Genomic DNA, 24,642 nt, shown 5'->3' with positions numbered 1-24,642 from the left:
TGGGCCATGGTTTTAACCACATATTCCCAGACAGCGGGAGCCAGAGGCAAGATATGGGCCACAAACAAACTATCCTCACTGCGGTTCACACACCTCGAAATACTGGGCTTCCTTAGAAAGCATTTCCCAATCTTGGGCACAAGTGCCAACCACCTGGGGACTTTGTGTGTTTCTGACATCAGGTAGCAGAGATGGGGGGAGTGGGTCTCTACGAGATGAGTGAAATGAAGCCACTGGGGTTTCCAAAGTAGAAAACGACTGACTTATAATGAAACAGAGCAGATGGCAGGCCTTCCCCAGGGGAATGGGGGTTGGGCTGAAGATGCTGACCTGTGAGCAGAGCCCTCTGGCCCTCAGGGCAGGGATGTTGTTCCTGGGTCAGCGTGTGTGGCCCAGAGCAACGACCCTCAGAACTAACAGCTCTAAGGCAAGGGTGGGCAACAGGCTGGCTTTGCTGACCCTAAGACTCACCCCGTCAGTGTGTACACGCCCCTAGCAGGGCGTGACGATGTTACAGACTCTACGCACAGGCTGGACAAGGAGCCAAAGCTGACCCAGGCCGCTGTCTTTGTGACCTGCCCAGTGGAGCTGTCCTCAGTGGTCCTGGGAAATGCTGTCCCATCAGCACTGATGACCACGCCAAGGGAACCAACTGGCCAGGAAAGGATAGACTATCTACCCTGGACACACAAATCAGATCCCTGAACTGAAAAGGCATAGGGAAGACCCCTCAGCCCCTCCCTCTGAAGTTCTCCTCCAGACAGCGTCCCATGGCCTCTCTGTCCCACTTAGAGCCCCAGGTCCCCATCCCTCGGCCCCTCCAGGGCTGCCCCCCCCCCAGGACCCGGGAAGAGAGAGGTGCTCATGGGGGGATCTGTCAACTCAAGGCCTGTCCCAGGGCTAGTGATCAGTGTTGACGGCCATGGAGGCCAGGCTGGGTGCCGATGGGGGGTGCAGGGGTCAGGGAGCATGAGAGGAGGTGTGACTGGAGCTGCCATCTTCTGAGCTGACCCCAGACGCCCTGAGAAGATTTCTCGTCGGTCAGGCAGCTCCAGGGCAGACGCCCCAATGGCGATCCACAGAGGACAGAGCCTTCTGTCATCCTTGTCACCCACCTCCCACCCGTGTGCCTGGGCATCAACCCAACACCACCACCGCAGAAGGGCCACTCACTGTGAATCTGGCCTCAGAGATGGACACAGAAGGGACACAGGTGGCTGTCATCTGGCAAAACTGTCTGGATTCCTTTTGAGTGGAATGGATGGGGGCCTGGAGAGATTGGAGGATGGTGAACAAAGGAATGGAAGAACAGATGCATGGATGGATGGATGGATGGATGCATGCATGTTTGGATGGATGGATGAAAGGAGGGATAAATGGATTGATGTATGGTTGTATGCATGATGGAAAGATGGATGGATGCCTAGATACATGGATGGATGCATGGATGGACAGATGATGGACAAATGGAGAATATATGAAAGAATGAACGACTGTGTACACACACCAACCATGAGGACCCTGCAAGAACCAGGAAGGGCACCCTCCCATGAGCTGAGGAATTGGATTGACTCAGCACCCTGCACCCACAGCCAAGGTGAGAACAATGGTAAATTCTCCATCGCTTGTCACTGGCAGCAACGTCCATGGAAATAAACCAACAGGGAGAATGCAAAACTGACAGGGACCCAGGAGGTGCTCTGAGATGCCTTTAATTGCTCTGGTGCCACGCAGACCTAGGACTGCAGACTCTCATTCTTCAGGAGGAAAGGAGCTGCTGTGGAAGCCGGGAGCTCCTCCCCCCATTTCTGCTGGCAGGTGCTGTTCAGGAGGGTGAACTGGGTAAACCATGGGCGTGAGTCCACAATGAAAGTGCAGCTCACCTGAAAAAAGTAATTTTATGTAAGACATAAAATCAGAACAATGTAACAATGAGAGCGCTTAGCAGGAAGGACTTAGCAGGACCTCAAGGTGCATTAAGAACTAAAGGGGAAAGAAAAGCAGAATCAAACAGTGGCCTGGGGCTGGGCTCCAGAGCTCTAGTCTCCACCATCAAGGCAGGCGCTCCTGAGAGGGTGCCTGGTGGGGCCATCACCTGCCCTTCAGGGTCCCCCCCACCCAGGGCACGTGACGCTGCCTGAAGGGTCTCTGCCCCTTGAGCTCTTGGGGGAGCCAGCAGACTGCCCAGGAGATGGCCCAGATGGTGCCCACCCCGCCATCAGCTGCAGCTGCAAACCCACCCCAAGGAGAGGCTACCCCAAGGCTGGGGTCCGGGGAGACCCCAGCCCCACTGAGGGCATCACCCTGACTGAGGCCCATCCCCAAGGTTTCAGTTCAACGGACCAGATGTCAGTTCATAGGGTGATGACAAACGGTCTGACTGACCGGGGCTCCTCCTTGCCGCCCAGGAGACCAGAGGGAGGGGTGGGGCGACCAGCAAACTAAACTGTCCTCCTGTCCAGAGGAATCAGAGCAAAGGAAAGAGGCCCACAGGGAGAACAGCATCCTCCTGGACCCGAGTTCTCAGGAAGCTGGAGGCTGGGGCCCGGCGAGGCTCCATCCAAGAGGCAAGGGCCCATGGGGGTCTGTGGGGTTATCTGGGGGGCCAGCCGGGCTGTGAGCACAGGACCCAGCTTGGTGCTGTGCTGGGAGCATCTCTGTACAGGGGGAGCCCTGGGACCTGGCGGGGAGGGGCCAGGGCCTGTCATTCTGCCCCAGGGTCATCCCTGAGGCCTTCCAAGTCTCCTCTCATAGGCCCTTCTTGACATTATTTTTCATTCTCTGAAGATTTGTGATGCTTTTGGTTGATTTTATCCTCAAACCTTTTTCTGTTCTGGGCCTTCTTGCAAGGGGCAGTTGTCAATGTCTTCGTCGTGTTTTTTACAAATTGTGCGGCCCAGCTCCAGGTCCATTAAATATATCCAACTATACATCTGTCAAGGAGAGATTGTAGAAACTTCTGTGAAATACTTACTTTGCAGTAATGAGAAAAACACAGACAACCAAGTAGAAAATGGGCAAATAGGTATGAATGTGCACATGTGTATAAATTGGGACAAACCTAGGTGCATTTTTCTTATTTTTAATTTATGTATTATTTTACTTTTTCATTTTAATTCTCTACTCTTCCTACAAAAAGATGTCCCTCAGTGCAGCTCCAGCCCTGGATTCTTCCCTGCCACCCTCCTGATAGCTGGTACCCAGGAGCCGTGTCATGAGTACATGGCGGTGGTCACGGGAGGTAGGGCCCCAGCGCTGAGAGCACACGCACAGCACACCTGACATGAAACCCAGCTCTCAATCCTCCAGACACACGGAGGGCATCACACGGCTCCTTCTCGGGAGGCGGATGGGGGTGCTTGTCCACCGAGCCACCCTCAGAGCTGCCCTGTCCCTCAGGGTTAACACAGATAGGATTTCATCCCCTACAGAGAGGTCGTGAAAACTCAGAAGAACTCCAACACGGAGAGGAATGTAGCCAGAAACTTCCATAGGGAGGAGCACGGCCCTGACCTGGAATTGTCTAGAAAGCACTGCCGCTGGACCCTGGGCGAGGTTAGGCTTAGGGCAGTGGGGGGTGGGGGGTGGCAGCTCAGTCCACAGTGATGCTCGAGGGGCCCTCAGCGTCCACAGGTCCAGGGCTGGGCGCAGCCCAGCGAAGGGCCAGCCGGTCAGCAAATGAGGGCCCTTGAGGGAAGCCAGGGCCGTCTGCGCAGGGAGGGGGCCAGCCTCCAGTCCCATCAGGAGTGTGTGCAGCGGGGGACCTTCACATCAGAGCCCCGCTGACCCGGGCCACCTTGGGGCTAACCATCTGGGGCCAGTAATGGGTCTGGGCTCAAGACTGCTGGACAACAACTAATCCAGACAAAGTATCTGGGGCGGGGGAGGTATGGGCATCGGTGGGAAAGCGCTGCACAGCCAGGTGCTAAGGGCACCCACACTCCCATCAGGTGCCCCCTCTTCCCCACCCTGATGCTCTGTAACCCATGACCTTCTATCCCAGAACTGCCTCGGGAACACTGACTGTGACGGACTCGGCCCGGCCATCTTCCTGTCTCCCCCGCCCCTCACTCTGCTCTCTGCCCACCTGCTCAGGACAAAGACCTGGGGCCTGTGCCTGATCCCCGCCCCACTACCTGCCACGTCAACCTCCAAGCCGACTCAGAAGCCGGTTTTCCTCTGCCTCCTGTCGTCCAGGGCCCAGCTCCTGCACCCTGGTCTCAACTTGCCCCCAAGCTGTGGAGCCCACTACCCCCACGGGGTCCAGAGAGATGCTGGACAAAGCTGAGCGACCTCCTTCCATGAGTCCCTGCTCCTCTGAGGATAACATCCTGACCCAGCCCTGGCACACACCCACCCTGCACGCCCACCTCTCTGAACCTCCTTCCCTGAGACACTGGCCCACAGCCCTCAGGCTGGCCCCGCCGGGCACTGGCAGCTCACCCTGGTCCAGGACCCTCTCCAGGGCTGCCCGCCCTTCTTGTCCCCAAACCTGCACTTGGCCGGGTCCTTCCAGGAGTGCCCGTCATGAAGAGCGCTTCCCCACCCCCTCACCCCCCCTCCCCTCAGCCCTGCGGTCCTACACTGACCTCTCTTGTCCAGGTCTTCCACTATCTCACCTGAAAACTTAGGGCCTGTGTGCTTCTCACCGCCAGTGTAACAGCCCCGCGAGGTCACTCCCTGTCTGCCTCTGCTGCCTCCAGCCAGGCCTGACCCACGGCGGCCACGTGGTCAAGGCCGGCTCACTTCACGAGGGGCCTCAGCCCAGCATCCAGGCAGTGATCCTGGCAGCTGAGGCCTGCGATCGGCTCCGCTCTGCGCTGCCGGCCCTTCCTGGGCTTTGATGTCGGGGCGCTGCCTCCGCTCCGTCTGTCTCCCTCCTCACCTGCCCTCTGCCTCCCTCTCCTTCTCTCCCTGTTCCAAGCGCTAAGCTAACACATCAGAAACTTGGAGCCCTTCTATTTTGGTACCTTGTGTTTTTAAATATCCTTGACTAAATGAAACATCCCTTACCTTTTCCTGCAGACAGCGGACGGACCCTTCCCCTGACCCCGGGCCCAGCTTCAGGAAGAAGGTGGAGCCGCAGACAGGGAGCCTCCCTCACCCTCTGGCCCCCACTCCCCACCCCCACCCCCCACTCCCACACCCATCCACCATTCCCCCACTCCCAGGCGCATCCCCCATCTCCCACCCCATCCCCCACTCCCACCCCACTCCCATCCCCCATCTCCCACCCCCATCCCCCACTCCCACCCCACCCCATCCCCCATCTCCCACCCCCATCCCCCACTCCCATCCGCCTCACCTTGCGCTGGCTCCGCCCCACCCAAAGCAGCTTGTAAGCGTACTCATCTGGCTCGTGTTCATTGAAGTGAAACACAGCAAACTCCACACACAAGCGGAAGTTTTGCGTACTCTTACTGATGTCCTCAAACTTCCAGCTGCAGACATGAGGCCCCAGAACAAGAAGCCCCAGGAGCAGAGACAGCTTCAGGAACATGCTGCCCGGCACTGGCCTGGAGGCCAGCAGTACTGTGGGCCGCCCTCCCCAGCTCCCCAGCCAGCGCCGCCCTGCCCTGCACAGCCCTGTGCTGCTGGCCAGGCCCTCTGCCCAGCTCCTCCTCTCTGTCCCTCCCGTCATCACCCGACGGGAGGCAGTGGCGGGGGAGCGTCCCAATTTCCACCCCTCATCACGTAAACCTTGAGCCCAAGGACATGCAGGCTCTGTTCCCCCTCATCTCCAGGGCGTCCCCAGCCCAGCTTCGGTAGGGCCTTGGTGAGGGTCTCAAGCCCACTAGGCTTTGCCCTCATGGCAGTGCCTCCCTGGGCTGGCAGAGTCACGGGCACTTAGGAATGCTGGTGGGTCCTGAGTCCCCGGAGCCGAGGAGAAAACCAGATCTACCTCTGACCTTCGCTGCAGCCGATGACCTCAGGGCACAACGGGAAGGTCCAGTGAGGGACAGCATGGGGCCGGGCACCATCCTCTCCACCACCACTGGCACCTGCTGACCTACATGACAGGAGGCCTGGCCATGCTTGGCAGTGGGCAGGGGACAAGGGGTAAGCCAGCCAAGGCAGGGGCTCTGCTGGAATGGATGTGAGCGGCAGCCACGGGCAGGAGGGGTTCCAGGGCTGGGGAAGGTGAGGCCCTGCCTTGCCCCAGCCAATGTGCATTCTCACGCAGAGCTGCCATCTGTGGCGCTGTGGCCTCTGCCGTGTGGCCGTGTCAGGCTCTTCTCACGGGAACCGTGTTACTGATGTGCCCTGCCTGGGGTGCACACCAGGCCGTGGGAGCGAGCGGGCCGGGAAAGTGGGATGTGCTGCCTGTGGACGTGAGGATGCTCCACACTGGACATGGGGGAGACGGACTCCTGTATGTTAATGATGATCCCAGAAAGGAGGCGGGGCCTGGGCCATCACCATGGGGACAGGTTGTAGGACAGGACTGGGGCTGCACTCAGCCTCTGGCACCTGCATTCGTACCCTGGTGCCCCACGGGAGGCTCGTAGTGGGTTTAAAATCACCCCATGACTGGGTCTGAATGCTGAGGGACATGTGCAAAGCCCCCCCCCCCGGTGTAGTTAAAATGCATCTGAGGTCAGACCACAGAAGAATTGAAAAGAGCAGGACACAGACCTTCCGACGGGAAACAGGAGCTGAGGTGAAGGTGGCCACTGTTGCTCAGGGGGTTCTGTCTGGCCTTGGCCGGCATGGGGCCCAGGAATAATGGCTCCACCCTTCTGAACCCAAGTGCCCTCAAAGGAAGCTTGGCTGACCACACAGCCACCTTGTCAGTTTGTACTTGCACCTATCAGATTGTGGGGAGATGTTAGAAATCCCAGACACAGGTACTAAAAGACCAAAGCTGGCTCAGGCCAGCTGTGCTCATGGAGCTGCCCGGAGCTGGGGGGCAGGGAGGGGGACGCCTGTTTCACCAGTGCTTATGGCCACATCACGGCAATAGGTCAGTCAGGAAAGGGACAGCCTGCCAACCACAGGACACACAAATCAGATCCCCGAACTCAAAAGGTGGAGGGAAGACCCCTCAGCCCCTCCCTCTGAAGTCCTCCTCCAGACAGCGTCCCATGGCCTCTCTGTCCCACTTAGAGCCCCAGGCCCCCATCGCTCGGCCCCTCCAGGGCTGCCCCCACCAGGACCCGGGAAGAGAGAGGTGCTCATGGGGGGCTCTGTCACCTTAGGGCCTGTCGCAGGGCTGGTGATCAGTGTTGACGGCCATGGAGGCCAGGCTGGGTGCCGATGGGGGGCGCAGGGGTCAGGGAGCATGAGGGGAGGTGTGACTGGAGCTGCCATCTTCTGAGCTGACCCCAGACGCCCTGAGAAGATTTCTCGTCGGTCAGGCAGCTCCAGGGCAGACGCCCCAATGACGATCCACGGAGGACAGAGCCTTCTGTCACCCTTGTCACCCACCTCCCACCCCTGTACCTGGGCATCAACCCAACACCACCACCACCCAACACCACCACAGTGAGGGCCACTCACTGTGAATCTGGCCTCAGAGATGGACACAGAAGGGACACAGGTGACTGTCATCTGGCAAAACTGTCTGGATTCCTTTTGAGTGGAATGGATGGGGGCCTGGAGAGATTGGAGGATGATAAACAAAGGAATGGAAGAATAGATGCATGGATGGACGGATGGACGGACGGATGATGGAAGGATGGATGCCTAGATACATGGATGGATGCATGGATGGACAGATGATGGACAAATGGAGAATATATGAAAGAATGAACGACTGAGTACACACATCAACCATGAGGACCCTGCAAGAACCAGGAAGGGCACCCTCCCATGAGCTGAGGAATTGGATTGACTCAGCACCCTGCACCCACAGCCAAGGTGAGAACAATGGTAAATTCTCCATCGCTTGTCACTGGCAGCAACGTCCATGGAAATAAACCAACAGGGAGAATGCAAAACTGACAGGGACCCAGAATGTGCTCTGAGATGCCTTTAATTGCTCTGGTGCCACGCAGACCTAGGACTCCAAGCCCTCATTCTTCAGGAGGAAAGGAGCTGCTGTGGGAGCCGGGAGCTCCTCCCCCCATTTCTGCTGGCAGGTGCTGTTCAGGAGGGTGAACTGGGTAAACCATGGGCGTGAGTCCACAATGAAAGTGCAGCTCACCTGAAAAAAGTAATTTTATGTAAGACATAAAATCAGAACAATGTAACAATGAGAGCGCTTAGCAGGAAGGACTTAGCAGGACCTCAAGGTGCATTAAGAACTAAAGGGGAAAGAAAAGCAGAATCAAACAGTGGCCTGGGGCTGGGCTCCAGAGCTCTAGTCTCCACCATCAAGGCAGGCGCTCCTGAGAGGGTGCCTGGTGGGGCCATCACCTGCCCTTCAGGGTCCCCCCCACCCAGGGCACGTGACGCTGCCTGAAGGGTCTCTGCCCCTTGAGCTCTTGGGGGAGCCAGCAGACTGCCCAGGAGATGGCCCAGATGGTGACCACCCCGCCATCAGCTGCAGCTGCAAACCCACCCCAAGGAGAGGCTACCCCAAGGCTGGGGTCCGGGGAGACCCCAGCCCCACTGAGGGCATCACCCTGACTGAGGCCCATCCCCAAGGTTTCAGTTCAACAGACCAGATGTCAGTTCATAGGGTGATGACAAACGGTCTGACTGACCGGGGCTCCTCCTTGCCGCCCAGGAGACCAGAGGGAGGGGTGGGGCGACCAGCAAACTAAACTGTCCTCCTGTCCAGAGGAATCAGAGCAAAGGAAAGAGGCCCACAGGGAGAACAGCGTCCTCCTGGACCCGAGTTCTCAGGAAGCTGGAGGCTGGGGCCCGGCGAGGCTCCATCCAAGAGGGAAGGGCCCATGGGGGTCTGTGGGGTTCTCTGGGGGGCCAGCCGGGCTGTGAGCACAGGACCCAGCTTGGTGCTGTGCTGGGAGCATCTCTGTACAGGGGGAGCCCTGGGACCTGGCGGGGAGGGGCCAGGGCCTGTCATTCTGCCCCAGGGTCATCCCTGAGGCCTTCCCTAAGCACCCTCCCCTTGGCATGCTGTGAGATAAAGAAAATATGTATATTGGTCTCTGCCTGTATTCCTGGCACAGAGCACCTGGATCCCTTGTAAATTTCTAAGCGATAAGAACAGCAGGAGCATGTTTTGTTCTATTGCGGTGACTCTGGGTGGGCCCCTGGCTGGGGGCTGGTCAGCAGAAAGTCCAATGATGACCAATGATGGGGCTCGGGATAGTCTTGCCTACGTGCGGAAGCCTCCCTAGAATCCTGACGGTGTGGGGTTCAGAGCATCCGTGTGGGTGAGCACATCCACATATTGGGGGGAGGGGTGATACACCTCGATCCTCAGAAGCGCCTGTGCTCAGAACCCTCCTCCACCTCACCTTGTGTATCTCCGCATCTGGCTGTTCATCTGTATCCTTTACCATATCTTTTAATAAGATGGGAAACGTAAGTATTGCCCTGAGTTCTGTGAGCCACTCTAGCAAATTCATCAAACCTGAAGAGGGGGAGATGGGAACCTCCGATCTGTGGTCAATTGGACAGAAGTTGTGGGCAGCCTGGGGACCTACTCCCTGCGACTGGCATTTGAATGGGTCCGGGTGTCTCGTGGGCCTGAGCCCTTAACCTGTGAGACGTGATGCCCCCTCCAGGTAGGCAACTGGTGTCCCCGAGAATTGTTTGGTGGGGGAGAAACCCCACACATTTGGTGACCAGAAGGGTCAGTAGCGAGGTGTTCAGCGTAGGGAATGAAGGAGATGCGCGGGAGCTATGTGTTTTCTTCATACACCCCCTTGATACGATTTTTCCTTCTCAGATTTGTGATGCTTTGGGTTGATTTTACTCTCAAACCTTTTTCTCTTCTGGGCCTTCTTGCAAGGGTCAGTGGTCAATGTCTTCGTCGTGTTTTTTACAAATTGTGCGGCCCAGCTCCAGGTCCATTAAATATATCATTGTCCGGTTCTGTCAAGGAGAAATTAGAAAACAGAAAGGCAAAGAATCCAGTAGAAAAGATGTCCCTGAGTGCAGCTCCGGCAGCCCTGGACTCTTCCCTGCCGCCCTCCTGATGGCGCTACCCGGGAGCCACATCACCAGTACATGGCGGTGGGGGAGGGGGGTGGTCACGGGAGGTAGGGTCCCGGCGCTGAGAGCACACGCACAGCACACCTGACATGAAACCCAGCTCTCGGTCGCACCCGCCAGACTCACGGAGGGCATCGCACGGCTCCTTCTAGGGAGGCGGATGGGGGTGCTTGTCCACCGAGCCGCCCTCAGAGCTGCCCTGTCCCTCGGGGGCAGCATCCAGACCAGGACAGGGGGCTGGGGGCTGGATGCTCTCTCTCTCCTGGGGCAGCTGCGGCACCAAAGGGCTCACCTTGTAAACCTTCATCCAGGTGGATGTTTGTGAACCGGGTGCTGCTCTGTGTGTTCATCAGCTTCTCTAAGAGGTTAACACAAGACAGGGTTTCATCCCCTACAGAGAGGTCGTGAAAACTCGGAAGAACTCCAACACGGAGAGGAATGTAACCGGAAACTTCCATAGTGAGGAGCACGGCCCTGACCTGGAATTGTCTAGAAAGCTGGCTTCCTTAGGGGCTCAGGAATGCCTGCAGCTGATGCCACCAGCCACACACACACACACACACACACACACACACACACACACACACACACACATGCCCAGCCCCTTGCACTGCCGCTGGACCCTGGGCGAAGACGGGCTTAGGACCTGGCGAGGGTTGGGGGCAGTTGAGTCTGCAGTGATGCTCGAGGGGCCCTCAGCCTCCCCAGGTCCAGGGCTGTGAAGCAGCCCAGAAGAGGGCCAGCCGGTCAGGAAATGAGGGCCCTTGAGGGAAGCCAGGGCCGTCTGTGCAGGGAGGGGACCAGCCTCCAGTCCCTTCAGGAGTGTGTGCAGCGGGGGACCCTCACATCAGAGCCCTGCTGACCTGGGCCGGCTCGGGGCTGGCCATCCGGCAGCCTGGGCCCACGACTGCCACTCGCCTTTTGCTGGCCTGCCTGACCTCCAGCAGCCTGTCGGCATGCTCTTCCTCATGGTCACTGTTGAACCAAGCCACGGCGAACTCCACAGACACCGCAAAATAATTGTTGTCCTTACTAATGTCTACAAGTTCCTTTTGAATGATCCAGACGTGAATGCCCACAACAGTGAGCCCCAGAAGCAGAGCTGCCTTTGGGAACATGCTGTCCAGAGTCAGCACGAAAGACAGGTGATTGGGGGCAGGGTGGGCGGGCGGCCCTCCGCAGCCCACAGCCCATGCAGCCCTGCGCTCTGGCCTCCCGCTTTGAATATGCCTGTGCCCACCTCCTCCTCTGCATCCCCTGCCTGTCCCTCCTGCCGGCACTAAAGAGGCAGAGCAGGGGGTTACATCCCTGTCTCATCACAGAAAGCCTGGATGCAGGGACACGCACGGAGCAGGCTCTGTCCCCCTTGCTTTCAGAGCTTCGTCCTGACAGGGTCCCACTCCGCAGGGCCCTGCATCCCCGCTGCTTGCCCTGGGGACTGTGCAGGCAGGGACTGCCAGAGTCCTGTGATTTCCTGGGAGCTCCAGGAAGCCAAGCCTGCCTATGACCTTGGCTGGAGCCAACACCACCAGCTGGGCACAGGGGAGTACGGGGTGTGCAGCCAGCTGTGGAGGTGTCTAGGAGGAGTTGTCCTCATCACTGCCCTGATAGGAATTACTAACCATAGCTGATTTCCTAATTGTCTTTTCTTTTATCGACTTCCAGCTCAAGTCCACTACAGTCAGAGTGTAGTGGAATAACTGAGGACATGGAAAGGAGACGTGACCCATGAGCCACTCCCCGCCCCCCCAGCAAACTAGGGGCTGGCGAATAAGCCAGAACTGCAAACAGTCCTGATTGCTTTGAGCCCCCCCGGCAAACCGGGGGTGTGCGAATAAGCATTGAGTGCTTTGGGCACTGATCCATGAGATGTCCTCAGTATAATCAGAATGGTGGGAACACAAGGAAATGTCCTTGTGCTACTTCAGTATAATCAGAATAATGGAAACACAAGGCAATGTCCTTGTGCTGCCTTTGCGCTCAAGGACGAAGCACGGCATGTCTTCAAGAAAGCCCACTGTTGCGTGTATAATCAATAAAAGCATATGTTGCTGCTTTGGCATTTCTGGAATGTTAAGAAAACAAGTCTTAAAATGTAAACATAGATAATGCTTCAATAAAAGCTACCACAGCAGGACAGGCGGCGCTGTATTGCCTGAGCGAGCGGCAGCCCTCTACTGCTGTGCTTCGGCACAATTCATCTCCTGTGATGCGCTTGCTTTCGGCCCTGTCATAAGAAAAACTACAACATCAGAGAATGTACTTTCTATTATGTCTCTCCTCTGAAATTTGTTGAGATTTGTTTTATGGCCAATATTCCACAGTTTCTTTCTTTCTTCTTTTTTTTTGATGTAGACCATTTTTAAAGTCTTCAGTGTGTTTATTACAATACCGCTTCTGTTTTAGGTTTTGTTTTTTTGGCGGCAAGGCACATGGGATCTTAGCTCCCTGACCAGGGATTGAACCCACACTCCCCGCATTGGAAGGCGAAGTCTTAGCCACTGGACCACCAGGGAAGTCCCCACAGGTTCTTGAAAAGACTGTATGTTCTGCATTTTTCAGGTGCAGAATTAGGTATTGACACAACTCAGGTCGCCCATGTGACCAAACTTTCCACATATTGACTTCTTTACTTTGCTTTGTTTTATTGAGTTTTCTTTGGTTTGGGTTTGGGTTTTGGTCTGTTGTTCTGTCCGTTTCTGAGAGATGCATTAAAATCTCTCACTGTGATTATGATTGTAGATTTGTCTGGTCTTCTTTTCTCATAATTCTTGCTGTATATATTTGAGACTCTGTCATTAAGTGATTGTACAAACAGAGCTGTTAGGCCATTTTATCCTCATCAGTCACACCTTTGCATCCCAGTGATGCTGTTGCTCTAGAATCAGCTTTGTCTGACATCAGAGTAGCCACATCAGCAATGTTCTCATTAACGTTTCCATTATGTATCTTTATCCATCTTTTTACTCGAAGATGGTACCTTAATAATTAAGATGTGTCTTTGTGGGGCTTTCCTGGTGGCGCAGTGGTTGAGAGTCCGCCTGCCGATGCAGGGGACACGGGTTCGTGCCCCGGTCTGGGAAGATTCCACATGCCGCGGAGCGACTGGGCCCGTGAGCCATGGCCGCTGAGCCTGCGCATCCGGAGCCTGTGCTCCACAACGGGAGAGGCCACAGCAGTGAGAGGCCCGTGTACCGCAAAAAAAAAAAAAAAAAAAAAAAAAGTTGTGTCTTTGTAAACAGCATGTAGGTTTTTAAATCAGTCTAACATTCTTTTATTTGGGTGATTTAATCCCATTTGCAATAACTCCTATTACTGATCATTATCAGTATATTCAGGTTCAAATCTACCATATTACTGTGTGTTTTCTCTTCATATTGGTTGTCTCTGTTCCTTCTTTTCTACTTTCTTGTGTTCTCTTGCATTATTCATGGTCTTTTCATTGTTCCATTTCTTCCTCCCAATGGCTTTATTTGCCCTTATTTCTCTTCTCTCAGTGGTAACTCAAGCAATTGTAATGAGCACCACTGACTTAGTTGAATCTACTGTAAATTAGTACCTTTATCATTTCAAGGATGGCGGGAACACTATTGCTCTTAACCCCACTTCTGCCTTGTGTGTTATTGTCATATTTGAAAGTCCACAGAACAATATGATTGTTGCCTTACACATTTGCTATTCACTTGGACTTAGCAACATACCTACCCTTCTGCTGGGCATCATTCCCTCAACATAACTTTTCTTCCAGAGGGTTCATTTCCCCTCCCCCTAAATAACTCTCTTAAGGATTTTGGGGGGTTTGAGATTCTTTTAAAAATGAAACCTACTTTTGAAAACACAGCAGGACTGAGACACAGCGATCCCCCCAGTATGTGGTTATGGGTCAGAAGGGGAGGTGAGCCCAGCAGGATGGGGCTGTCCCCGCACTGGGGGACACCAACTGCAACGGAGGGTGTACCTGGGCAGTCCTGGGACCACCACCCCTGATCTAGCAACGGGAATACACCTTGCTGCTTCTGACACGGAATCCCACGTTGTTGCAGCTGGAGGTGACTTAAACACAGACCAGCGCCACCTCCACGGGGAGGGGAGCAGAGCTCCGTGGGAGCGTTTCTGGCTGAAGTCCCCAGGCCATCAGAGGGGGCCCTAAACAGAGCTTCAGGCCCGCCTTCCTCAGGCAGGTGGAGGCCCCATGGTGCTGGTGGCGCTCAGGGCGCACAGTGAGAGCGGTGGAGGGAAGCCAGTGCGGGGCTACTGGCGAGCAGGTGACACTGGCTCTGTTCCTCTAGGGCTCCTGGGAGACAATACAGAGTGTGTGCCTCGAAGGGGCCCACCTGAGGGGGGTATCGAGTCTCCAGCTCCTGTCTGTCTTGTATAGAGGCTGCTCCCACCGCCTGCCGCTTTGGCCTGTGCCCACCCGTGGGCACACGTGCCCGCAGCCAGAAAAGCCTCAGGCAAAGCACAGGGAACATGGTAGGAGGCCCGGTTCTGCTGGGAGGCACGTCGGGGCCCTCTGCTGCTCTGTCCCCTGGGGGAGGCCCTGTCCCGCTCCTGGCAATGCCCTGGGCCAGGAGGGCTGCTCTGGTCCAGACTCAGGTCCTTGCTCCAGCCCCTGTGAGGGGAGAATGGGGAGAATGGGGGCTCTCTGGAAGTGCTCTGGGGAGGGCTGGCACATACCTCCTGATGCCCCATTATTACCGGGGGTGGAGCAGGCGTGCCCATCCCCGTGTGTGTAGCTGGGGCTGAGCCGACAGACAGCTCTGGGAGAAGCCCTCTAGGAGCAGGATGGGGAGCTCGCAAGCACAGGGACAGTGGGAGAAGTCCTGTCTTTTCTCTCCTTAGTCCTCTCCTGCCCCAGCCCCTGCGCGATCCATGGCAGTAGCCCTGACAGCAGAACAGGGACAGCAGATACTGCAGCCACATAAACATTGGTGGGGGGGGGAGCCTCCCTCTTTGATCAGAGCAGCTGTGGTTCTAAGAGGGTGGGGTAAACCTCCACTGCTTTTTCCCATCTCTGTCCTCCTGCGCTGTGGCCCCAGAATTGGGTTTAGATGTGGGCCTGCAAAGCTGAGCGACGTGAGGAAGATCCGGGGAACCAGAAAGGACCAGAGGGATCATAGGAGCTCAGGAAAGTGAACCCTGAACAGCACAAGTGTGGGTATAACCCTAATGGCACACGAAAGATGTGAACTGAAGGAAGGGACAGACCACCACCCAGCCAGCCTAGCCTCTGGAAGACACACGTGCACAGACCCAAAGAGCCCTGCAGAGGGTTGACACAGAGCTGACCTGACGGTGAAATCACAGCCCCCAGAAGGCTGAGCAGAATTTGCACCCTGAATGCAGCTGGTTGAATCACTTGCGGAAACAAAAATACCAACATTCCCCAAAGAACATAAATAAGACACAGAGTCTCATAACACAGTTTTCAAAACACCCAGGATACAACCCAAGATTACTTAGCATATGAAGAATCAGGAAAATCTCAGCTCTCCCGGAAAAAGACAATCAACAGATGCTGATGCTGAGATAACTCAGATGTTGCAAATATCTGACAAAGACTTTAAAGCAGCTGTTATCAAAAGGTTCCTAGTAAGGATAAACACTCTTCAAAGATTGGAAAGGTAGGAACTATTCGTAAGAAATAGAAGATATCTGTACAAACCTGATGGATATTTTACTGATATCCTGCAAAAATACAAAAACCAAAATAAAAATCTCATTGGATGAACTCAAGAGCAGACTGAAGATGTCAGAGAAAAGGGCCTGTGAACTTGAAGATAGATCAATAGAAATTATCCGCTATGAACACTAAGGAGGAAGAAAACATTAAAAAGCATGAATAGAGCTTCAGAAGCCTATGGGACAATATCAGAAAGTCTTTCATGTCATTGGACTCCCAGAGGGAGAGGAGAAAGTGTTGTGCCAGAAGAAGAAGAAGGAGGAAGAGGAAGAGAAGGGGGGAGAGGGAGGGGAGAAGGACGAAGGAGAAGACGGAGAAGAAGGGGAAGAGATAATGGCTGAGACTTTCCCAAATTTGTCGAAAACACAGATTTAAGAAGCTCGGAGAACCCCAAACAAGTAAATTCCAAGAAATCCACATCAGAGCACATCATACTCAAACTACTGAAAACTAAAGACAAAGGAAAAAAACCTGAGAGCCATTAGAGAAAAGACATAATTTACAGAAGAACAAAGATTTGAAGGACTGCAGATTTCTCACCAGGAACACAGAGGCTAGAAGGAAGTAGAATATGATTTTGAATTCTGAAAGACAAGAACGGCCAAACCTGAATTCTATATTTAGGGAAAATATAATGGTGGTATAAAGATGTTACCAGATGAGGAAAGGTTAAAGTATTTCATTGCCAGCAGACCTGCTATAAAAGAAGGGCTAAGGGAATTCTTTTTTTTTTTTTTTTTTTTTTTTTTGCGGTACGCGGGCCTCTCACTGTTGTGGCCTCTCCCGCTGTGGAGCACAGGCTCCAGACGCGCAGGCTCAGCGGCCATGGCTCACGGGCCCAGCCGCTCCGTGGCATATGGGATCCTCCTGGACCGGGGCACGAACCCGTGTACCCTGCATCGGCAGGCGGACTCTCAACCACTGCGCCACCAGGGAAGCCCAGGAATTCTTTAACAGAGAGAAATTTTCTTGGTTCTTCATATGCTGAATAATCTTGGATTGTATCCGGGACATTTGAAAATTGTGTTATGAGACTGTATCTTACTTACATCCTATAGGGAATGTTCATATTTTTGTTTGGGAGGATGGAGGAAGGGGGCCCAGGCTGAGCAATGCCTCTGGAAGCTGGAAGAGGCAAAGAAAATGTTCTTCCCTAACACCTCTGGAAGCAGTGCAGCCCTGTGCACACCCTAATTTTAGGACCTGCAATCTCCAGAACTGTGAGATAATAAGTGTGTGTCGTCTTAAGCCACTGTTGGTGGTCACTTGTCACCACAGCCACAGGACACTAGCCAGGTGCCAGGAGAGCAGAGGTCGCTGCTATGGAGGCTGGGGAGAACAGGGAAGGGACCTGCTTGGCAGTCAGCTCCAGAATCCCGCCGGGGCGGGAGCCCCGCAGCTGGAGCTTCCCAGTCCCTCCCCTTCCTTGCCTCATCCAGACCAAGAAGGTCCAGGACCCGTGGGTGGTGAGACGGGAGGCAGGGCAGACAGACGGCAGAGGAGAATGACAGAAACCGTCTCTCCCTCTCCAGGCAGGCCTCCAGAATGGAGAAGGGCAGCTCCAAGTGCCTTCTAAGCTCTGGGCATCTGAAGACCCTGGCCCCTTGGTGCTGGACCAAGGGTGCGTGTGTTGTACGAGTGCCACAGAGGGTCGCAGGGACGGATAGCATGGCTGATGCATCCACAGGGACAGCAGGACATGAACACAGAGCCGCGTTGTGGCCACACCCGCAAGCTTCCCATACGGGGCACACCCTCCGTTTTCTGGGGAGTATCAGCTTCTCCAGGGAGGCCCAGTTACCTCCCAGGGTTAAGAAATATTAGCAGGAGGAAGATGCCAAGGTTTGGGCTTGTGGGCGAGCTTGCATCCCAGCCAGCCCGGGGAGTGGGGAGGGGACGACCAGAGGAAAGTCTGAGGAAGATCACAGGGACAGGAGGACGAGGTGTTCAGGGCTCCGTCTCGCTCCACCGCCCTGGGATCCAGCGCCCCCAAGTGCTTATCGCTTCCTGCCTGCCGCTCAGGCCTCCCACGGCCTGGCTGGGCCAAGCTCAGCAGACAGAAACCCCCGGCCTGGCTCCCACCCAGAGATGCTGGGGCAGCAGGAGGGTCTGTGCTGCTGAGACAGCAGCCCCCCATAGAGAGAGGGGAGTTCAGTGTGTGTGTGCCTGTGAGATGCGGAGGCCTGTGAGGAGAACACGAGTCTGCCCTGATCTCCCCGCAGCCTCGGCTACGGATAACGAGGGAGGACACGCATGGGCGTCCCCCGACTGCCTTAAATCCGTCTGTGCAGAGCAGCCTTGGCAGGGTGAGCCACGATGGCCAGAACCCAGCAGGGCCCCAGGCTGCTGCTGGCCATCATGGGGGCCCTGGTGGCCCTCACCTACCAAACAAGGAGGAAAACCTTCTTAAGTGTCAGCGAGGTGCCCGCGTCAGATCCTGTCGTGGTGGCCACCCTGGACTTCGTGACCAAGGACTTCAACAAGAAGAGCGAGGACCCGTACAACTTCCGGATTGTGCGTGTCCTCAAGGTCCTGAAGAGGGTTAGTGTCCCCCTCCCATCGCACCAGGCCACCGCAGGCTCGGGGTGGCCACGCAAGTGAACTCAGCCTCGTTTCGTCCAAAGTGGAGGTTTTAAGAGAAGCAGAAATCCCCTGGAGTGGATGAAGTGGAGCTGCTTAACTGATACCCAGGACCAGGGCTACACACCCCGGCCTGAGGGCCCGAGCCGCCTGTGGCCCCGCGTGAGGGGTCTCCAGGGTGCCAGGCGCACCACATGTGTGCACGTCGGGGGCTGTTTCCGCGTGGGGCGGCAGCGCCAGGACCCACAGCTGAGCCGGGCTGGCCCTCAGAGTCTAAGCTGCTGCTCTCTGCCCTTTACTAACCGTGAGCACCACGCGGGTCACCCAAGGGCGACTTTGCCCATGGAGTGGCTTCTGGGGAATTCTGCTCAAATGGCAGAAAGGGGCACGGGAGGCAGACAGGGGGTGGGGGGCGCCCACGGGTCTGTCCAGTGCAGGCCCTCGACCTGGGGCACCACACTAGGAGTCCCCAGCCCCAGAAGCTACAGACAAAGGAGAGGAGGTCCTTTATCCCCCTGTCCTTACCTCCGACAGGTGACTGACCACATGGAGTATCGCATAAACCTGGAGATGCAGCGGACCATCTGCCTCAAGATGGAGGAGAACAAGTGCTCCTTCCAGGAAGGCGAGCTCTACAAGGTACTGGTCACGCCACCCAGAAAGAGCTTATTTCTCAGTGCTCTGCTCCTTTGTCGTTGGAAGAATGATGAAGCAGTTGGGGGGTCCAGAGGGAGAAGCCAAGGTGGCTGAGCTGCGGGGGAGTGGGGGGACACTCTGGGCCCGAGAGAAGTAGCTGATTATGATAATATTTTAGCAGCCGGGGGACCTTGTTGGTGCACCCACTGAATATCTGAACCTCAGGCTGACGTAAGACACGGTCGCTGGGCTGCAGCCTCTGTTTCTTTCATCCAGCAGTGTTTAGGCAAAGAGGAGGAGAAAGAGGTGGGAAAATGCGTTCAGAAATAGTTCAACTGGTTGTGGGGTGGGTCAGAGAGGGGACAGGCCTGCAGGCAAGTGGCCCGATGCAGGCCCACCTCCCAACAGTGGCTTTGTCCCCACCCAGTGTTGTCACATCGGGGAAGCCGGCTGGGCCGTCATCACTGCAAGTGGTGGACCATCACACGCACACGCGTCAGGTGGGCCCCCGTGCTCAGGGGCCTTGAAGGTCCCAAGTCCTACAGGCCCTGCAAATCTCTGCTCTTTACCCAAAGGAACTAACATGACGGTGATCACATGACCCACCTTGCCTACAACAGTCCTGATTGTGCCCAGCTTCTTAGTGTCACTGTTAACAGCATCCCCAGTTGTCTACAACATGTCCCGGTTTGGTTCATAGATTCCATGGTCACCCTAGTTCTAATGGCCTAGGTTTCTCAAGACAAACACATGTCCATCCACGGGCCCCCCCCTCCATGGAGAAGTCTTCAAAATCTAGCAAGTTAGACGTTTTTCTTCTTCCCTGGAGAAGATCATGAAATCTATGAAAAGACTAGTTGACGATAACAGTAAGGTAAACTTAGAGAGTCTCATCACTGTGAGAGATTAAGTTGTGGGGTTAATATTCTGAATTCTACTTTAGGAGAAATGTCAACTTCTATGCCTCCCACATCACCTCATCCCCACCCTGGCTTCCCAGCGGAGAGCAGGAAAGCAAAATCGCACTACGAAATGAAAATAATATGCAAAATACATTGATTGATCTTTCCTTGTGGGAGAAGAGGGAGGTGGAGAAGAAAGGGGATCTTGAGATAGAACAGGGAAGGGAGAGGAGAGGATGTGATGATGGGCGGACGGATGGATGAAGGAAGGAAGGAAGGACAGCAGGAGGGAAGGAGAGGGGATGGGTTGGGTGGAAGGAGGGCGAAAGGAAGCAGGAGGGATGAGGTGGGAGAGTGGGTGGAGGGAAAGAGAAAGGGAGCCAAGTGAGGGTAAGTGTGTTCACTGTATGAACAGCACATGAGCAGAAAAGAAGAGGAAACATCAGTCGTTACCATGGTGATGTGGGCGGGTGGACACTTGATTTCCAGTCTCCAATTCTAACCACAAGCAGAAGGACATTTTGTGGGGTGGTTTCAGCAGTAACACTCTCAAGTCATTGAAATCAAAATAAAGATGGGCCCGCCTGTGGACTGGAGGCAGGTGAGGCAGGGTCATTTTCCCCATCTGCTTGTCTTACACCTTCCTCTTTCCATGTTGATCTTTTTTATATTTTGTTTTCTTGTCTTTTTCAGAAAATCGATTGCTTCTTCTCAGTATTTGTTATTCCCTGGTTTGAAAAGTATAAAGTTCTGGCCCGAAACTGCACGGATGGCTAGGTGTCCCAGAGTGCAGCCCACACGGAGTCACTGTGTGAAAAAGAACCCTGCATTAAACAGGAGTTCTCAATATAGAAAATAAATGTTGGTCAGCCTATGCTCTTAATGCTTTGAATGTTTATGTTTCCACTCCTTTTTTCCCCAAAATTCTTCAACTCATAATAATATGATCTGAAGGTCTTCTGGGCTAGGGCAGTTTGGGGGTCTAGATGAGGTGACATGTATAATTTTTGGTCTTATAGCCTCTACCTGCAGGATAGCAGACCTTCAGACTCATCCTTATATCAGGTAGGATTCTTTAGATTTTAAAATAAGGAGATGAGAAAAGGGAGAAGGAGAACGAGGGAGGATGCTCTAATTACTTAAATGAACAGCTAAGAGATATTGGCAAGAATGCCTGTGATGACATCTCTGAGGGACCCAGTGAATCTTCCTTGCCTAAAGTGTGAAGCAAGGGGAAACAAGGAGAAATAATGCAAGTAATTGAAAATAGGAGGGCCTTTGTTGCTGGTAAGAACTAGGTTGGGAGATGTGCCTTATTTTTGCAGGCACGTGCACTTTCTGATACCAGACTCCAGAATTAGACTCACACCTCCAGCATCAGCAACATTGGACCAGAGCTGGTCTCTTCCCAGAGAGATTCCTCTCCCAGAATGGGCACGGAAAACGTGGGCGCCTGTGAGAGGAGGAGGACGTGGGTATAACGCCCCGTTTATTCTTCCCAAACAGACCCATCTGATGAATTCCTGCAGGAGGGGAATGATCGAGGGCAGAGTGAAACCAGGAATGCTGCATTAAAGTGGTGTCCTTTTCATGGATGTCACATTAGCAGTGAGGAATAAGCATCCTTCACCCACCAGCTTGATTCAGTGTTTCAAATAATGTCATCAGGCTCAGCTCTCCCCTCGACTTCCTCCATGTGGTCTCAAGACGGTGCTAGCAGTTCACTGGGTCACATCTGCCCTCGTTCACATCAAGTAGGGAAAGGACGAGCCCATCCACAAGAGTTCGGGCAAAAGCCTTGGGGTTTAATATCGCAGGGGAATCCCAGGGACTCTGTGGAAAGCACACCGGCACACACAGCATCCATCGACCGGCAGAGAGAGGGAGCTGGGGCATTTATCCCCAGTCACTGGCTGCAGGACAGCTCCTGTGGGGCATTAATTCCCTGGAACCTCTGGCCTGGGCTGGCTCGAGGGCAGAGCAAACAGCCAGAGGTGACAGGGCACAGGTGCTGGAATCTGGAGCTGGTGTGCACAGAAGGATGAGATGTGAGAGGACACGGGCAGAACACCAAAGGGACAGGTGACTCGTGAGCTGACAGCGGCCACCCACGTCCCCACCAGCTGGAGAAGGCTGGAGCTTTGAAAGAACAATGTTTTTCAACTTCTACTCTCCCTATGAAAGTTCCGGAGTCCTCAGGACCCCATTTCAGGTGGGACCCAGGTGAGAGTTCCCTCCGCCAACTGTCTGGGAAAATGCTAACCTACAACTTCTTCATCTTTAAACGAGAATGACAGTACCTATTTCTTGGAAGAGTTGCAAAGATTAATGATGATAATGCTTGTAAGTTGCTTAACACAATGCCTAACACAAAGCAGGTATTCAAACAGACAGGGATTCGTAAGAATACGGGCACCAGCAGTATAATTTAATATTAACCAGCCATGCAGCTCTCTTCCGGCACTTTGGTTGCTATGTCTGGAGGTGAGGGTGGGAGGGGAGAATAAAGGAAAGGTAGGACATTTGTGCTCATTGATTTTGGATTTCTCAGCCCAGTGGGTTTTTGAAACTTTTTTTTTATTTTGAAATGCCGATTCACAGGAAGTTACAAAGTGTACAGAGCGGGCTCTCGTACCCTTCATCTAGCTTCCCGCCATGGTTACATCTTTTGTAATTACAGAAAAATATCACAAGCAGGAAACTGATGCCGTACAGTGTGTATGTGTGTCATTTTGTCATATGTGTTGATTTGTGTGTCCACCACCACGAAGACATTCTGCACTAACCCCTCTGTAGTCACACCTTTCCTTCACCATCTCAAACTCCCAGCAACCACTCACTTCTCCATCTTTATTACTGTGGCAATTCAAACATGTTGTATAAATAGAATCATACGGTGTGTGCCCTTTGGAGACTGGTCACAATGCCCTTGGGATCTATCCAAGTTGTTTCATGCATGAGTAGTGTGTGCCTTTTAATTGCTTAGTGGCATTCCATGGCATCCTTAGTACCACAGTTAACTATTTACCCATTGTAGGTGTGTTAATTGTTTTCAAGTTTGGGGCTATTACAAATGAAGCTTCTATGTACAAGCCTGGAAGGTTCACGTGTGGACCTAAGTTTTCGTTTCTCTAGGTTAAATGCCCAGGAATGCAATTGCTGACTTGTACGCTAAAGTATATTTTAGGATTTTTTTTTTAAAGAAACTGTCAAACTTTTCCAGAGTAGATGTATCGTAATGTTCGCCTCTATCCCTGGTGATAGTCTTTGCCCTGAGGTCAACTTCATCTGATATTAATATAGGCTCTCCTGCTTTCAATTAATGTTCGCATAATATAACCTTCACTTTTTTACTTCCAACCTACCTGTATTGTTATATCTAAAGTAAGTTTCTTGTAGACAGCACACAGTTGGGTCACTTTTTTAATCTGCTATATCATTATCTGTCTTTTAATTGGCTTGTTTAGACAATTTACATGTGGTTTGTACATACCATGCATGACATTATTAACATGTCAGGGCTTACGTCTATTTTACTATTTGTTCTCCGTTCTCTCTGCCTTTTTTTTTTTTTTTTTTTTTTTGCGGTACGCGGGCCTCTCACCGTTGTGGCCTCTCCCGTTGCGGAGCACAGGCTCCGGACGCGCAGGCTCAGCGGCCACGGCTCACAGGCGCGGCCGCTCAGTGGCATGTGGGATCTTCCCGGACTGGGGCATGAACCCGTGTCCCCTGCATCGGCAGGTGGACTCTCAACCACTACACCACCAGGGAAGCCCTCTGCTTTTTATTTGTGTTTTCTTTATTCTTCCTGTGAGTTTCTTGAACACTTTTTTAAGAATTCCCCTTGCACAGATCTATACTGTTTTTGAGTGTACCTCTGCATAGCCTTTTTAGTGGTTGCCTAGATATTACGTTGTATATATATAATTTGGTCTACTGGTGTCAGTATTCTACCAGTTTGAGAGAAAGTTTACCTTCCTTTACATTCCATTTCTAGAAGTTCAGCCAATGGGCCAGCCTCGGCTGGGATGTTAGGATCTGGACAGAGTTTCCTCTGGAGGCTCCTGGCCTGTGCTGTGGAGATAAGCTGCCACTTTGTAGGGCTGTCAAGTGAGGTAGTGAGGGCAGCAGGCAGCACCAGGCCCCCGGGCAGCCCCCAGTGACGTCAGATTTGCAAAACCAGATGCTTCCAGCTTCCCTCGTTTTTGGACCAGAATTTTACTACCTTTAACCCTTCACCTCCATCCTCCGCTCTGCCTCAGGCCCCTCTGGCAAATGTGAGTTTCCGGTTTGTGTGTTTACTCTTCCCCCTCAGGAAACACTCTCTCCAGTTGCCAGTGTGACTGATGGTGGGACTGCTCCCTGGGGAGGAGGCCAGCTGGTCTGGGGGCGCATCTCAGCCCACAGCCACTCCCTGGGTGTGGTCCAGGGCACACCTTCTCTGCTAGACTGTGAGTCACGTGACGGAAGACACCGTGGGCCTCACTCCACCAGCAGTGAGCCCGTGAGCGGCTCGAGAACTCTGTCAGGAAGACCATCCCACGGCCAGCCCAAGACACAGGGTCCTTGGAAAGGCCTGCTTGCAAAGTCGGCCTTGGCTGGAGTCTGGGAACTAGGACGGTAAACCATTCCCGATATAAAACTTGCCCTAAGTGATAAGAGGGCCTCCCTAGGTCTACAGTGTTTATACAAACAATGGGATTTATGCTGAGCACCTGCTTTCTTTCCAGAAATCTGAAATTTCGGTACATGCTGGGCAGAGGTTGCCTGTGT

At 53.9% G+C, this 24,642-nt stretch overlaps 1 protein-coding gene across 1 annotated transcript; it reads left to right on the top strand.

Moving 5' to 3' along the window:
- Positions 1-18,067: 18,067 nt before the first annotated feature.
- On the top strand, positions 18,068-24,377 carry CST11 (cystatin 11; the record flags this gene model as incomplete). Its single annotated transcript, XM_082857798.1, has 3 exons — positions 18,068-18,292; positions 18,866-18,970; positions 24,318-24,377. 3 exons carry the CDS (start codon positions 18,068-18,070, stop codon positions 24,375-24,377), a joined length of 390 nt encoding a protein of 129 aa, XP_082713924.1.
- Between the last annotated feature and the right edge of the window lie 265 nt (positions 24,378-24,642).

Source organism: Leucopleurus acutus, assembly GCF_964270905.1.
Source record: "Leucopleurus acutus genome assembly, chromosome: 16".
NCBI lineage: Eukaryota > Metazoa > Chordata > Mammalia > Artiodactyla > Delphinidae > Leucopleurus > Leucopleurus acutus.
Note: the sequence above shows the minus strand (reverse complement) of the source record. Positions and strands in the feature narration are given on the sequence as shown.